Below are 16,954 nucleotides of genomic sequence, written 5' to 3' on the forward strand. Positions count from 1 at the left end.
CACCACCATGCCTAATTTTTTGTATTTTTGGTAGAAGGGTTTCACCCTGTTGCCCAGGCTGGTCTCGAACTCCTGAGCTCAAGTGATTCATCTGCGTCGGCCTCCGAAAGTGCTGGGATTACTGGTGTGAGCCACTGCATCTGGCCCCAGAAAATCTTAAGGAAATGTTATAATAAATGTTTATATTTTCCTACTAAGATAGAGCTGATATATTGAACAAATACCTGTATCAAAACAGCAGCCCAGCTTTAGTATTAACAGAAAAAGGGCTCATTCTCATGTTATCAAACAAGAATATATTTTGTTAATACTATAATAAAAAATTTTGACTTCATAATCTCAATTATTTTAAACTAAAGGGACTTTTTTTTTTTTTTTTTGAGAGAGAGTCTTGCGCTGTCGCCCAGGCTGGAGTGCAGTGGCGCGATCTCAGCTCACTGCAAGCTCTGCCTCCCGGGTTCACGCCATTCTCCTGCCTCAGCCTCCTGAGTAGCTGGAACTACAGGTGCCTGCCACCGCGCCTGGCTCATTTTTTGTATTTTTAGTAAAGACAGGGTTTCACCGTGGTCTCGATCTCCTGACCTTGTGATCCGCCCACCTCGGCCTCCCAAAGTGCTGGGATTACAGGCGTGAGCCACCGTGCCTGGCCTAAAGGGACATTTTTGAATTTGTATTAGCAGGGAGTTCTGTGTGCTTATAAACCAATCAGTACCTTTTCAAGTCGAGAAGTCTGTTTTCAGTTAAAATAAAACCTGCTGTCCAGAAATACATCTGTATGTTTGACTGAATCTAATTTATCTTCTAGAATGTATCTCTTTTGAAATAGATTTTTTTTTTTTTTTTTTTTGGAGACTGAGTTTCACTCTCACCCAGGCTGGAGTGCAGTGGCACGTTCTCAGCTCATTGCAACCTCTGCCTCCTGGGTTCAAGCGATTCTCTTGCTTCAGCCTCCTGAGTAGCTGGGACTACAGGTGTGCACCACCATGCCTGGCTAATTTTTGTATTTTTAGTAGAGATGGGGTTTCACCATGTTGGCCAGGCTGGTCTCGAACTCCTGACCTCAGGTGATCCGCCTGCCTCAGCCTCCCAAAGTACTGGGATTACAGGTGTGAGTCACCTCCCCTGGCCTTGAAGTAGATTTTTAAAAGCTTGCACCTTGTCCATTTACATGTTTAAATACTACAATAATTCTTCAGTTACATCTCAACTGTTAGCAAAAATTTTTCAGGTATTTACAAGAACAGGCCCTGTTCTAAGCACTCTTCATATTGACTCACTGAGTTCTCTTAATAACTCCCTAACCCTACCACAGACACAGACAGAGAAAAGAAAGGGAGTTAGGAAGTTGTCTAGAAACACAAGCCATAGTTTAATAAAAATAAGAGTGGTTTTATTGATTACACACAATTTTAGCTATATTAATATATATTATAAATTTTAAGAATTAGAAATAAGTGACTTTTATTTTTTAACCAAGAATAATCTAAGTTATGGCAGCATGTTCAATGAAAATTATTTAAGTCCGGCGCAGTTTTTCTATATCTGTTTCTCAGATAATCAGGAACATCATCCAAGCATAATGACCCTCATAACGTAAGTTCCATTAAGTAGAAATGAAGCATCATATGTTTTCTTTTTTAGGAAAGACTTCCCCTTTTGTCGTATAGACATATCCCTAATAATCTTACTCTACTGTACAAATAACTTTTCACCCACAAGAGTTGCCTCAAATAACTTTCATTTTGGAAAGCTGTCAAGGCATGAGACAGAGTAGCAAAATGCCACTCTGGACTTTGCATCTTGGAGTTTCAATTTTGCTTTAGGATTTAGACTCCAGTTTATAATTAAAACCTAATCATTCCCACATTATTATACTTATGTAGGAAAGCCTTGCCGTGTCCACTCTTAACACAAAGATAGAAAATGTCAAATAGTTTGAGCAAGTATTTGGCAGATCACAGACATGAAACAGTGCTGTCGGAAACAAAAACCCTTTAGTGTTTTTAGAGGTGAAGAGACTGATGGGTGTCATTCAAATTTCTCATCTCCTTCTTCCACATCTTTCAAATTGAGTACTTCCAAAGAACCTTTGCCTTTGGTTTCCTTTTTTATTAGCTCATCAATTTCTCGGAAGCAGCCTGGGTCAATCAGACATACCTGAAACATTTAACGTAGCAGTTTACCACATGAGGATGAGCAATACACAGAAGAAACTCAGCTTTAACTTCCTTTAAGGCAAACACAACGCTTTCCAAAGATCTCTAATAATAGCACAGTTCTATGGTGCAATGGTAAGACAATGGGTAGGGCAGCACACTGCGTTCCAATTCAGCCTCTGCCCTTGAGTAGCCATGTAGGCCCCTGTGACAAGGCATTAATCCCTATGTTTAAACACTTATTCTGATTCTTCAGCTGTAAATGGAAGGGACAAACTAGAAAGCTCTCATTCTTCTCATACTAAAATTTAGCATTACATTTTATAGCTCAATAAAGTCACCTCCACGTATGAAGGAGAAAAAGCAATGTGAAGACTTAGAGACCATGTGTACGTTTATTTATTCATTTTTTTGAGATAGAGTTTTGCTCTTGTCCCCCAGGCTGGAGTGCCGTGGTGCGATCTCAGCTCACTGCAGCCTCTGCCTCCTGGGTTCAAGTGATTCTCCTGCCTCAGCCTCCCAAGAAGCTGGCATTACAGGTGCCTGCCACCATACCTGGCTAATTTTTTCTATTTTTAGTTTCGCCATGTTGGCCAGGCTGGTCTTGAACTCCTGGCCTCAGGTTATCTGCTCGCCTCGGCCTCCCAAAGTGCTGGGATTACAGGCATTAAGCCACTGCACCCGGCCCATGCGTACAGTTTTGCAAAGAGTTTAGAACTTCAAGTAGTGTCAGATGGGTTAATTCACATCTACAGTGGATACTCACATACTCAATTCACTTTTAAAAAGAAGCTGCAGACCAGGTGCGGTGCCTCACGCCTGTAATCCCAGCACTTTGGGAGGCCAAGGTGGGCGGATCACCTGTGGTCGGCAGTTCGAGACCAGCCTGACCAACATGGAGAGACCCCATCTCTACTAAAAATACAAAATTAGCCGGGCGTGGTGGCACATGCCTGTAAACCCAGCTACTCAGGAGGCTGAGGCAGGAGAATTGCTTGAACCCGGGAGGCAAGAGGTTGCGGTGAGCTGAGATCACGCCATTGCACTCCAGCCTGGGCAACAGGAGTGAAACTCTGTCTCAAAAAAATAAAATAAAATAAAATAAAAATAAATAAATAAATAGAAAAGCTGCAAAGCCCTGAAAACATGAATTTATAGACAGCTGAATTTACACTGTGTTTGAAGCTAAGGGGTGAGGTCATAAGGACCTCATGGTTTTGCTGCTTCTTTAAAATGTTCTGTGTTTAGTGTCATCAGGTTCACACACCAGTATCCTCTGGAAACACCCTCATAGACACACCGCAAATAATGCTTTATCAGGCTTCTAGGGATTCCTTTCCAGTCAGGTTGACACCTAAAATTACATCCACAATTCCACCCCTCATCAACCTGGCACCGAGACACATCTATTTAAACCATTGTTAATTTCCAAACGAAGACAACAGCAAGGTCCTAGCTTTGCCTAACATGATGCAATTAAGCAGATGCGACTATCCTGTATACAACTGAAAAGAGTGCTCATCTTTTTGCCAGAATTCAGCTTTCAGAATTTCATCATTCAAGATTCAATCTTTTTTTTTTTTTGGAGATGGAGTTTCGCTTTTGTTGCCCAGGCTGGAGAGCAATGGCGCCATCTTGGCTCACTGCAACCTCTGTCTCCCAGGTTCAAGCGATTCTCCTGCCTCAGCCTCCCGAGTGGCTGGGATTACAGGCATGTGCCATCATGCCTGATTATTCTGTATTTTTAGTAGAGACAGGGTTTCTCCATGTTGGTCAGGCTGGTCTCAAACTCCTGACCTCAGGTGATCCACCTGCCTCAGCCTCCCAAAGTGCTGGGATTACAGGCATGAGCCACCGCGCCCAGCCAGGATTCAATCTTTTGGAACTGTAATTTTCAAGATTTTAGAAGTTCAGGCTTTGGACTTTAGGGATTTTGATTTTTTTGTTATTTCAACACTGGGATTGTGGCATTTCGGACTATGTCTTTTAGGATTATGATCAGCACCAGAGTAAAGCATGCAATTGAGCTATCTCTGAAATTTCCATAGTGTGCTTTGTACTAATTGTTGCAAAATTTTTAAGGTAATTGGAGTTATTAACCTTCCACTAAAAATAGCGATTTTTAAGTGGCTTATTTTACATGGTTGCTAAATTTGCTAAAATAATGTATCTAAAACACTACGCATAATGTATGAGAAAAATACATGCTGGGAAAAACATGTTTTGTAGTAAACAAGGCTGACCAACCTTTAGTCTTATGAAAATATCTGACTGTTTACAACGCCTAAATGGTTGCTACAAATTTATTACTAGAGAATACACTACTTAGGTAACGTGAAGCAAAGAAAATACTTGACTCTTACGATTTCTAACTGTTGGCCATAATCTTCACTTTCTATGACCTTGATCAGTGGCTTGAGCTTTTCTTTCAGCTTCTTGCCTTCATTCACTGGAAGGATGAAGCGAAGCCTCATGTGAGCACGTTCTATCTTCATTTTCTCTTTTAACTGCTTTATCACTTCCAAAGCCTACCAAGACAAAATCGAGAATGTAATTTCTTCTACTATATTCTTTAATAAGGCTTTCAAAAACAAAGTAGTTTCCATGTAGTTGGATTAGGTAATGGTTTCTTAGGTATAATATTAAGAACATAAGTGGGCCGGGCGCGGTGGCTCAAGCCTGTAATCCCAGCACTTTAGGAGGCCGAGACGGGCGGATCACGAGGTCAGGAGATCGAGACCATCCTGGCTAACACAGTGAAACCCCGTCTCTACTAAAAAATACAAAAAACTAGCCGGGCGAGGTGGCGGGCGCCTGTAGTCCCAGCTACTCGGGAGGCTGAGGCAGGAGAATGGCGTAAACCCGGGAGGCGGAGCTTGCAGTGAGCTGAGATCCGGCCACTGCACTCCAGCCTGGGTGACAGAGCGAGACTCCGTCTCAAAAAAAAAAAAAAAAAAAAAAAGGAACATAAGTGACCATTAAAAAAAAAAATAGAAAAATTGGACTTATCAAGAGGAAAAGGTTTTGCATTTCAAAAAACTATCAAGAGGGTGAAGGTTGGGTGCAGTGGTTCATGCCTGTAATCCCAGCACTTTGGGAGGGCGAAGCGGGTGCATCACGAGGTCAGGAACTCGAGACCAGCCTGGCCGACATAGTGAAACCCTGTCTCTACTAAAAATACAAAAAAAAAAAAAAAAAAATTAGCCAGGTGTGGTAGCGCACGCCTATAATCCCAGCTACACAAGAGGCTGAGGCAGAAGAATCGCTTGAACCCAGGAGGCAGAGTTTGCAATGAGCCGAAATCGTGCCACTGCACTCTAGCCAGGGTGACAGAGTGAGACTCTATCTCCCAAAAAAAAAAAAAAAAAAGGAAAGACCCTGAACAGAGATTTCCCAAAAGCGGACAGATGAAGCATCAATAAGCACATGGAAATATGCTCAAATCAATATTAAGGAAATGCAAATCAACACCACAACAAGATACCACCAGGATGGCTATCATCAAAAAGATAGACAATGACAAGCATCACTGAGGATGCGGAGACGCTGGCACTTGTAAACGCTGACGGTGGTAATGTAACATGGTGCAGCCGTTCTGGCAGGTATACAGAAATGAAAACGTATGTCTCCACAAAAACATGCAACACATTTCACAGCAGCATTCTTCATCATAGCTCAAAAGTCAAAGCAACCCAATGTCTATCAACTGAGAAATGAATGAACAAAACGTGTGTTTTTTCCATACAGTGGGCTATTAATCCGGCATAAAAAAGAAATGACACGCTGATCCAGGTTACAACATGTATGAACCATGAAAAGGCCATATATTGTATGATTCCACTTATATGAAATGTCCAGAATTGACAAGTCCATAAGGAGAGGAGATTAGTGGTTGGGAGGGCCCTGTGGGGGGAAATGGGAATGGCTACTAGTGGATACTGACTTTCTTTTTGTGGTGATGAAAATGTTCTCCAACCAGGTAGCAGGGAAGGTCCCCAAACTTTGTTAATATACCACTTAAAAGTATACACAGTTTACGAGTGTGAAATTTACGGTATGTGAATTATATATAAATTAAAAATTCAAAAAGAGGTGTTAAAATGACCCTTTAAAAACTCAAGGTTTGTCTTTAAGTTTGATTTGGATAGGAGGAAGAAAGTCCTACATACATATTTGTGTTTACTTGAAAAAAAAAAAAATTACCTATCTTTACGACCCTGTCCGTTTCCTCCATCTCTTCCCCAAACCTTCTACCCACTTGCTTCCATGCAGACCCATTTTTTAAAATTTAATTTTTTATATTAAATAAATTAGAGGTATGGTACCGTAGTTGACGCCTGTATCCCAGAACTTTGGGAGGCCGAGGCGGACGGATCACCTGAGGTCAGGAATTCAAGACCAGCCTGGCCAACATGGTGAAACCTTGTCTTTACTAAAAATACAAAATTACCCAGATGTGGTGGCGCATGCCTGTAATCCCAGCTACTCGGGAGGCTAAGGCAGGGGACTCGCTTGAACCCGGCAGGCAGAGATTGTAGTGAGCCAAGATCGTGTCACTGCACTCCAGCCTGGGCAACAGAGTGCGACTCTCTCTCTCTCTCTCTCTCTCAAAAAAAGAAAAAAGAGATGGGGCATGCATCCCTATGTTTCCCAGGCTGTTTCTGGGCCTCAAACAATCCTCCCATCTTGGCTCCCACAGTGCTAGGATTACGGGCATGAACCATCATGCCTGGCCCCAGACCCGTTATTTTAATGATTTCTTCAGAGAAAACTGATTTCCATGGCTGTATTTTGAGGACATGAGAAACCACTCACCTGCTGTTTTGTGCTCTTGTTGGTTTTCACTGAATAGTGGATGTCCTTCATGGCCCTCTCAATAAGGATCACGGTGTACGGTCTCTTTGTTTCAGGATTCACACATTTGTCTGCCACAATGGTTGCAATGTCCCTAAACATCTGCTCCAGTTGTGTGTGTCTTTCTTTATCTGATACTTGAACTTCTCCTTTAGTCAAAATCTAAAAAAATGCCAACACATTTAAGAAATCACTATCTTTCTCTATCACACACTATTTGGTAACTGGCCACAAAAAAATGAGGGGCTGGGGAGAAAATTAAATTGCATCCTCTCCAGCTATTGATATGTAAGTAATGGTTTGAACTTTGCCCAAAAGATGCAAGAATCTTTTGGCTGGGCGCGCAGTGAGATCCCAGCACTTTGGGTGGCTAAGGCGGGTGTATCACCTGAGGTCAGGAGCTTGAGACCAAACTGGTCAACACGGTGAAACACCATCTCTATTAAAAATCCAAAAATTAGCTGGGCACGGTGGTGGGCACCTGTAATCACAGCTACCCGGGAGGCTGAGGCAAGAGAATCGCTTGAATCCAGGAGGCAGAGCTGAGTGTGGTGGAGTGCACTGCACTCCAGCCTGGGAAACAGAGCAAGATTCTGTCTCCAAAAAAAAAAAAAGGGTCTGAAAGATGAAATACTTGAAAACAAATTCAGTTTTCAGGTATACCACATTCTATAAATGAGGTAATTTATAGAAAAATGAGATAATTTAGTAGAAAATTTGATTTCAGGAGGTTGTGGCAAAAAAAACCCAAAAAACAAACAAACAAACAAAACCACCAAGTTCTTTATTATTAGAAGTGACACTGTGCAGCTCACATTATTGCTTTGTTAGTCTTTCCTCCAAAAAAACGGCCTTTAATGTTTAACATACCTTCAAGTACGTTATAAATGGCTATTAGGGTTAGCTATGCTGCAGTTATCACCCACCTGCTTACAGATTTCAGTTTGGTCATCTGTTCCAAACGCACTGATGAGATCTTCCTTCTTGGCAACCTGACCTTTAGAAACATTTACAAACACTGAGTGGGTCTGCAGAACTTCGTCAAGGTCTTTTTCCCTTGTGAGGGCAGGAGAGAAAGTCCTACGTGAATATACTTGAAACTTGGACATGCATTTACATTTAAATACAAGATGGCAACAACATGAACGGCAAGACACAACAAATCTCCCTGATGACCTTTAGTGTCGAGGGCACGTTTTCTTTTTCTTCCCTGCCCACCCCCACCCCGAGACGGAATTTCGCTGCTTTCACCCAGGCTGGAGTGCAATGGCGTGATCTCGCCTCACTGCAACCTCTGCCTCCGGGTTCAAGTGATTCTCCTGCCTCAGCCTCCCGAGTAGCTGGGATTACAGCCATGCGCCACCACACCGGCTAATTTTGTATTTTTAGTAGAGACGGGGTTTCATGTTGCCCAGGCTGGCCTCGAACTCCTGGCCTCAAGTGATCTGCCCGCATCGGCCTGAGGGAACATTTTCAAAACTCAGAACCGTATTTGCCTTACCATTTGCTCACTGGGGAAAAATGTCATGGAAGGACGTAAGAAACACTAAGGGTGGGGTGGGGCGGGGTGGGGTGCGGTGCGGACAGCTGCTGCCACGGAATGCCAATCTCTAGATGGCAGCAGTGAAGACACTGCGCACTTCAAACTGCTAGGGCTACTGAGATCTGTGACACCAGATGTATCCACAACTATAACAGTATTCGGAAGACTAGGTGCTCAGCTATCATTATTCTGGGAAAAGGACCACAACTATGAGATTTCTTGGCTGCAGCTATTATGACACCAACAAAACAAAACCCCAAACCAACAACCCAATCCGAACCAACCAAATAAAGAAGGAACCCTTGGCTTAGGAGCCAAGCTCGGACTGCGACGTCTCATGCTGACAGCAGGAATGTTCCATTTCCTACCCGGCCAAGACCTCAGCTTGGCCCATTCACTGGACTTGGGCAGAGACAGGCCGCCTCGGAGGTGATGGCCCAGGCCCAGGCCCGAGGGAGGGAGCTACTCACACGCCGCTCCGCCAGCCGACGACCTTGTTTTTGTAGCAAGCGATTTCGAAGCGCTTCCCGGCGCGCTTCATCCGTACCACGGCCACATTGGTTAGGCGGATCTGGTTGGTGGGGGTGAAGATCGACATCGCGGCTGTTCAAAGACCTAGGAGCCGACGAACCGGGGCACACCCGCACCGACCAGCCTGAAGGCCACCAGCGGCGCGCGGCACTGACCCAACCGCAAGTGCGCGGCGCCGCGACTCACTAGCTTCAGGCGGCCGCCACAGTGCGCCAGGCAGCTTTATTGCGCAGACGTCAGGTGGGGCGGAAGCCGGGAGGCCAAAAGTGAGCGACAACGCCTGCGCATTGTGGCTTTTTACGCCATCTTTCCACGCCCAAAAAGGGAGGTGCTTTTCTTTGACGTAATTTACTTTCGCCAATGAGCTGAGAGCTCTGACAGGATGCTCGCAGATGTTTAGTGGCCGGGTTGAAACACAGCGTTGGCACCACCTCGTTCCGCGGAATTCAAGGGCCAGACCCACTTTATAATAAAAATATTTTTTATAATACAATTATTTTATAATAAATATTTTTATTTACTCACCCTTTTATAATAGAAATATTTTAACATACAATGTAGACAAAAATGTGTAATGAACCTTCCATGTACCCATCACCCCGCTTCAACAAATTAACATGTTGCATTCTTGTTTTCTTCTTCTTTTTTCATTTTTTTGTTGCTTTTTTATTTACACATTTTTTTTTTTTTTAAGTCAGTCTCTGTCACCCAGGCTGGAGTGCAGTGGTAGGGTCATGGCCTCACTGCAGCTTCGACCTCCTGGGCTCGAGCGATCTTCCAGCGTTAGCTTCCCACGTAGCTGGGACTACAGGTGTGAGCGGCCACGCCAAGCTGATTTAATTAAATAAATAATTAAAAAAAGATTTGTACAGACGAGGTCTCACTATGTTGCTCAGGCTGGTCTCGAACTCCTGGGCTCAAGCGATTCTCCCCCTTCGGCCTCCCAAAGTGCTGGGATTACAGCTTTGAGTCACCGCGCCCGGCCGGTTGGGGGTACTTTAAAGAAACCATCATATGGTTTCAGCATTAAATACTTCAGCCTATAGCCCTTAACAGATACACGCGACGAGATTAACTACAATTCCTTAATATCATCTAATAGCGAGTCCATCCTGGGGTTTCCCAAAAATAATGCCTTTCTACAGTGGGTTTATTCCAACCGAAATCCAAACAGGTCCACACAGCATTTCCCCCCACCTTCCCACTCCTTTCCCCTCTTTATTTTCCCATGCCAATAATTTCTCTCTGGACCCACCCTTTCCCAGTCTGAGCCAATCCAAACGGAGGCGGAAGCGCTCCGGCTTCATCACCCGGAACTCTGGGTGGTGCTTATTTCTGGTTACGCCCTCTTTCCTCTCTGAGCCAATCGGAGCAGGCCGAGAGCGCACCGGGCACTGGCTTCCTTTCCCAGAGCTCTGGGCTTTGCTCTGGGCCCACCTATTCGCCCTCTGAGCCAATCAGGACCGGCCCGCCAGTGTCATGGCTGCCCCCAGCTCCTCAGGCACCCGGTGCGCCGCTAACGCTGCGAGGTAGCTCGGTGCGTCTCGCGGTACCAATGCGAACCATCGGGTTATCCAGGTCCGAGATCCTAGTCTCCTGTCGGCTCTGAGGAGGATGGGTAAGGGCACCCGGCGGGCAAGGACCCTGGGGCGGCAGGAGAGGTAAACGTTTTACTGAGACCCTCTCCGGGCGGAGTGGCGTCCTCGGTGCCCTTCCTTCGGAGACTGTTGCACTTGACAGCACCGGATAGCCGCCGCTGAGAGCAAGGAGGACTGATCCCTGCTTTTGACCTGGCTTTTGCCTTTTGAGGCTAGGGAGTTAGTTTAGAAGGAAACTACGTTTCCAACCCTCAATGAAAACAGAAAAGTATTCCTCCCACTTTACCCACGTGTATTAGGACTTTTGCATCTGTAAAGCCTAAATTTCAGGCTTCGACTTTTGAAATTGCTCCCAGGTTGAACGTTTGAGGCCAGGTCCCTGCGTATCTCTCTCAAAAAAAAAAAAAAAAAAAAAAAAAAAGAGGCGTAAGGTCGGTTACTTCAGAATCTTTTACAAGTTTAACCGTGAGCCTTTGAAAGTACAATTAGTAAAAAGAGTACTTTTACTACTTAAGCTTTTTTTATGGAGCAAGCACAACAAAACAAAATTAACTCAATTTCACATGAAGTATTTTTACTTTATGTTCCCTACTCTTGCTTCTAAATGCTCATTTCGAAGTGAAGATACAATTTTATATTGTTTTTTCCTTGAGTTAGTATTAACAGTATGATTATTTATTTTTATTACAGTTGATTTTTTTTCCCCCCCGAGATGGAGCCTTGGTCTGTCGCCCAGGCTGGAGTGCGGTGGCGCGATCTCGGCTCACTGCAACCTCTGCCTCCCGGGTTCAAGCAGTTCTCCTGCCTCAGCCTCCCGAGTAGCTGGGATTACAGGCGAGCGCCACCACACCCGGCTAATTTTTGTATTTTTAGTAGAGGCTGGGGTTTCACCATGTTGGCCAGGCTGGTCTGGAACTCCTGACCTCAGGTGATCTGCCCGCCTCAGCCACCAAAGTGCTAGGATTACAGGCATGAGCTACCGGGCCCGGCCAACAGTTAATTTTTAAATTAGATTTCTTAGCGAGTTGTTGAATGTAAGGTTGGTTTTATTTTCTTCTTAAAATCAGGATGGATATCTTTGTATATGTAGCTTTAAATGAAATTACCTGTGTGTGTCATTTTAAATTTAGATACTTCTGTGGATACATGGGACCTCTCCTCACCTTTAATATCATTATGGATAAACAGATTTTACATTTATCTGGGCTTTGCTGTTAGCATTAGCCTTTGGATTTGTGTCCAGATTGTCATCAAGACACAGGTAAGTGGAGTTATTTTTTTTTTTTAATAGAGTATTTAGGCATCAGATTTTATAGAGGATTTAAACACTAAAAGGAACCTTTACTTACTTTTGTGGTTTGGTCTTTAGACATTTTAATGAAATGCCTAAAATAAATTTCTTCTCTAAGTTTTTGGAGACTAAGTTATCTTGGATTAAGTTATTTACTTTTTCTGTGTCTCATTTTTAAGATACAGGAAGATTTTTTGTAATGAAAAATGAACCTTTTATATGAAAAACAAATTTGTTTTATACTTTTAAGGGTCAGTAGTCCTCTCTTGCCTTTCCATTCATTAAGGATCAGAAAATAAGTTCCTACTATTATTCTACTAAAATACTTTATAGGATAAGAGTATGTAAAGTTTTTTCTTGGAGGGAGTGGAAATCATGAGCCTTAAAAATGTGGGTCCTGCCTATTAAAGGACCTTATTATACCAAGAAGGCTCATATTTGAGGAGTACAACCAGAAAGATTAAGAGAAAAATTTAGTGTGTCAGATTAAGAGAAAAATAAAGTGTGTCAGTGTCTGTGCTAATTTTCATCCCTGCTGAAGTTGGGAAACGATTTAGACTTGATGGATTTTGTGTAATTATTTGTCTTTCAGGACAGGAACTTACAGGAAAAATCTGTTCCAAAAGCCCCTCAGGATTTGATGACAAATGGTTATGTCTCCCTGCAAGAGAAAGACATCTTTGTGTCTGGAGTGAAGATTTTTTATGGTTCTCAGACTGGTACAGCAAAGGTAAAAACTTTATATGATGCTTTTCCTTTGGTTTCCTGACATTTTAAGAAAATCCCTTTAGCAGTGAACTGTCCTTTAGCAGTGAACTGAATTGATCATCTAACCCTCTTTATTCTTTCTCCCAACCTTTTCCCCTCAAATGTTTTTCCTTTCTGCAATGGTAGGTGGGTTTCCTCTCCTGTGCCCCATTAGAGCTGATTGGTGGTGTCTGGTAGTCACTGTCTTGAGGGGTCTTTGTTCTGAAGCTTGCTTCTGCCTCAGCAGGATAGAGAAAGTTGTGAGTCCATTATTGATGCCCATCGGTATGGAAGTAGGGAATAGGAAAAAAAGGATGGCACCAGTAGTTCCAATATGGTCCTGACTTTCACATCACACATCTATGTTTATTTATTATTATTTTTTTTGAGACAGAGTCTCTCTCTCTCCCCCAGGCTGGAGTGCAGTGGCACGATCTCAGCTCATTGCAACCTCCACTTCCACCTCAAGTGATTCTCCTGCCTCAGCCTCCTGATTAGCTGGGATTATAGGTGCCCGCTACCACACCTGGCTAATTTTTGTATTTTTAGTAGAGATGGGGGTTTCACCATGTTGGCTAGGCTGGTCTCAAACTCCTGGTCTCAGTTGCTCCGCCTGCGTTGGCCTCCCAAAGTGCTGGGATTACAGACATGAGCCACTGCACCTGGCCTCACATCACACATCTATGTAATGAAACTTGTTTTGATTTCGAATAGTGCTAAAAGTGTTAAAGGTAGACACTAAAGTAGATACAGCAGATATCTAGTTGAAAGATGCGTCCCATTCTCTTTTTTGCGGGGGCAACAGGATCTGGCTGTGTTGCCATCTAAGCTTCAGTTGCTTATCTGTGAAATGGTAAATTACAGATGATAATAGTATGGTTATCTCATGGTCACTGTGAGGATTGAGTGAGATTATCTGGTATGTACTTTGATTTCTCCTTTTTGCTTTTTTTTTTTTTTTTTTGGAGACAGGGTCTCGCTCTGTTGCCCAGGCTGGAGTGCCGTTGTGCCATCTTGGCTCACTGCAACCTCTGCCTCTTAGGCTCAAGGCATCCTCCCACCTCAGCTTCCTGAGTATCTGGGACTATAGGTGCATGCCACCATACCCAGTTAATTTTTGTATTTTTTGTAGAGATGGGGTTTTGCCATGTTTCCCAGGCTGGTCTTAAACTCTTGGCCTCAAGTAGTCTGCCTGCCTTGGCCTCCCAAAGTGTTGGGATTACAGTCATGAGCCGCCGTGCCTGGCCCCATTCTCTAATTATATCTAGATGCTACCTGTTTCTGTGTTACAATGTCACAGCTATTTAAAAAAATTTTTTATTTTATTTTATTTTTGAGATGGTGTCTCACTGTGTCCTCCAGCCTGGAGTGCAGTGGTGTGATCTCGGCTCACTACAGCCTCCGCTTCCTGGGTTCGAGCAATTCTCTTGCCTCAGTCTCCTGAGTAGCTGGGATTACAGGTGCCTGCCATCACGCCTGGTTAATTTTTATATTTTTATTAGAGACAAGGTTTCACCATATTGGCCAGGCTGCTGTCGAACTCCTGACTTCAGGTGATGTACCCGCCTCAGCCTCCTAAAGTGCTGAGTTTACAGACGTGAGGCACTGCTCCCAGCCAAAAAATTTATTTATTTTTTTTGTAGAGACAAGGTCTTGCAATCTTGTTCAGGCTGGTCTTGAATTCCTGGCTTCAAGATATTCACCCACCTTGGCCCTCAAAGGGCTGAGATTATAGGCATGAGCTACCAAGCCTAGCCGGGTCACAGCTAGTTAGTGCTTTCTAGGAAAAGATTTTAAGGAAGTCTAGCATGAAAATAAATTAAAGGAAAAAATCAAGGTCTGTTATTTTTGTAGACTACTTCAGAGGGTTCTGCTGCCCTCTTGTGGAAGTTGTGCAGAATAGTACTTAGGTTTTCGCTACTTCAGGGCAGATACTTTGCTTCATTTTACAGTCGAAGGTCACTTGTTAAGTTAAACCTTAAGCAATGGAGGTGGGAAATGTGAAAAAAACCAAAAAGGTGTCTGAGCAGCCAAAGCAAAGTCCTTTTTATGTTACTCATGAAAAACCTTATTCAGAGCCTCTTTATGCATGTTTTTATCTTTTTAAAAAAAACATCAAAACGATCAAATGAATACTTGCAGATGGTAACAAATCCAGGTGTACAGAAAGTTCATAATGAAATGTACTCTCCAGAAACCTTTTGACTATTTCTATTTTTAGTTCCTCTGATGCTTATGCTGTGTTTCTAGACTTATCAACATTACACAAAACTTACTGACTCCTTATATTAATTAGTTTATACAAACAGCCCTCAAGTTTCAGTGGCTTGATGTTGCTGTCCATATCATAGTTGATTTTGGGGTAGATAGCCACCTTCCATCTTAAAGCTGCGCCATCTGAATTTATTTTTATTTTATGTATTTATTTTTTATTGATTTTTTTTTTTTTTTTTGAGATAGAGTCTCGTTTTGTTGCCAGGGTGGAGTGCAGTGGCGTGATCTCGGCTCGCTGCAAGCTCCGCCTCCCGGGTTCATGCCATTCTCCTGCCTCAGTCTCCCGAGTAGCTGGGACTACAGGCACCCGCCACCACGCCCAGCTAATTTTTTGTATTTTTAGTGGGACGGGGTTTCACCGTGTTAGCCAGGATGATCTCAATCTCCTGACCTCCTAGTCTGCCCGCTTTGGCCTCCCAAAGTGCTGGGATCACAGGCGTGAGCCACCATGGCCAGACAACCTTTTTTTTTTTTTTTTTGAGACGGAGTCTCGCGCTGTCGCCCAGGCTGGAGTGCAGTGGTCGGATCTCAGCTCACTGCAAGCTCCTCCTCCCGGGTTTGCGCCATTCTCCTGCCTCAGCCTCCCGAGTAGCTGGGACTACAGGCGCCCGCCACCTCGCCCGGCTAGTTTTTTGTATTTTTTAGTAGAGACGGGGTTTCACCGTGTTAGCCAGGATGGTCTCGATCTCCTGACCTCGTGATCCGCCCGTCTCGGCCTCCTAAAGTGCTGGGATTACAGGCTTGAGCCACCGCGCCCGGCCCCAGACAAACCTTTTATTCTTTGTTCTTTGTTTTTGAGACGGAGTTTCTCACTTGTTGCCCAGGCTGGAGTGCAGTGGCGCCATCTCAGTTCACTGCAACCTCCGCCTCCTGGGTTCAAGCGATTCTCCTGCCTCAGTCTCCCAAGTAGCTTGGATTACAGGCACCTGCCACCACTCCTGGCTAATTGTTTGTGTTTTTAGTAGAGTGGGGGTTTCATCATGTTGGCCAGGCTGGTCCCGAACTCCTAACCTCAGTTAGTTCGCCTGCCTCAGCCTCTGAAAGTGCTGTGATTACAGGCATTAGCCACTGTACCTGGCTGTAACTTTGTTTTTTTTATCCTGGGTTCTCGGATTTCCATTTTTTTTTTTTTTTGAGACGGAGTCTTGCTCTGTCACCCAGGCTGGAGTGCAGGCGAATGATCTCGGCTCACTGCAACCTCCGCCTCCCGGGTTCACGCCATTCTCCTGCCTCAGCCTGCAGAGTAGTTGGGACTACAGGCACCTGCCACCACGCCCAACTAATTTTTTGTATTTTTAGTGGAGATGGGGTTTCACCGTGTTAGTCAGGATGGTCTCGATCTCCTGACCTGATCTGCCCACCTCCCAAAGGGCTGGGATCATAGGCGTAAGCCACTGCGCCCGGCCTCGGATTTGCATTCTAAACCTTCTTTTAAATGTTTTATTTCAGCTATTATATTTTTATTTGCAAAAATACTTTTTTGCTTTTTGTTCAGTTTTTGTAGTATCTTGTCCAAATTTAAGATTGTTGCTACTTGAATTTCTTTTTCTCTTCCGGATATATTTGCTAAGTTTTTTTGCTGCTGCTCTTTCTCCTGCTTTTGAAGCTAAGGCAGGAGAATCACTTGAACCCAGGAGGCGGAGGTTGCAGTGAGCCAAGATCGTGCCACTGCACTCCTGTCTGGGGGACAGAGTGAAACCTTGTCTCAAAAACTCAAAAAAAAAAAAAAAAGCAATCTAAGTTTGCGAATTCTTTGTCTTCCCTAGCTCTTATTGTCAGGGATTTTTTAACCTAAGTAACTCCATGTTGTTGATTCTGACAGCTTTGACACTGCTGTGATATTTTGTCTGGATTAGGACAGTCATCTCACCATTGATTTCTGCTATAATTTGTTGTTTGTTCCCCCAAAACTCATGTTGAAATTTGATCCCTAGTGTTGGTGATCGGCCTAAAATGGGAG

General features: G+C 43.8%; 2 protein-coding genes across 4 annotated transcripts in view; one reads left to right on the forward strand and one right to left on the reverse strand.

The window, feature by feature from the left end:
* Nucleotides 1-1,368: 1,368 nt before the first annotated feature.
* SBDS (SBDS ribosome maturation factor) lies at nucleotides 1,369-9,396 on the reverse strand. The gene is made up of 5 exons (XM_008018281.3): nucleotides 9,024-9,396; nucleotides 7,937-8,066; nucleotides 6,972-7,172; nucleotides 4,520-4,684; nucleotides 1,369-2,157 (listed from the first exon to the last, which is right to left on the reverse strand). Exons 1-5 carry the CDS (start codon nucleotides 9,149-9,151, stop codon nucleotides 2,029-2,031), a joined length of 753 nt encoding a protein of 250 aa, XP_008016472.1. The 5' UTR covers nucleotides 9,152-9,396; the 3' UTR covers nucleotides 1,369-2,028.
* A 1,147-nt stretch (nucleotides 9,397-10,543) lies between these two features.
* The window catches only part of LOC103246597 (S-adenosyl-L-methionine-dependent tRNA 4-demethylwyosine synthase TYW1), a 266,737-nt gene continuing 260,326 nt past the window's right edge, over nucleotides 10,544-16,954 (forward strand). For all 3 annotated transcript variants that reach the window (XM_073012657.1, XM_037990534.2, XM_037990535.2), the window contains exons 1-3: nucleotides 10,544-10,702; nucleotides 11,813-11,943; nucleotides 12,566-12,703. In XM_073012657.1, coding sequence (XP_072868758.1) covers nucleotides 10,699-10,702; nucleotides 11,813-11,943; nucleotides 12,566-12,703 — 273 coding nt within the window. In that variant the 5' untranslated portion in view covers nucleotides 10,544-10,698. The remainder of the gene's footprint in view (nucleotides 10,703-11,812; nucleotides 11,944-12,565; nucleotides 12,704-16,954) is intronic.

The sequence above is a fragment of the Chlorocebus sabaeus genome, chromosome 28 (assembly GCF_047675955.1).
Source record: "Chlorocebus sabaeus isolate Y175 chromosome 28, mChlSab1.0.hap1, whole genome shotgun sequence".
In the NCBI taxonomy this organism is placed as follows: Eukaryota; Metazoa; Chordata; class Mammalia; order Primates; family Cercopithecidae; genus Chlorocebus; species Chlorocebus sabaeus.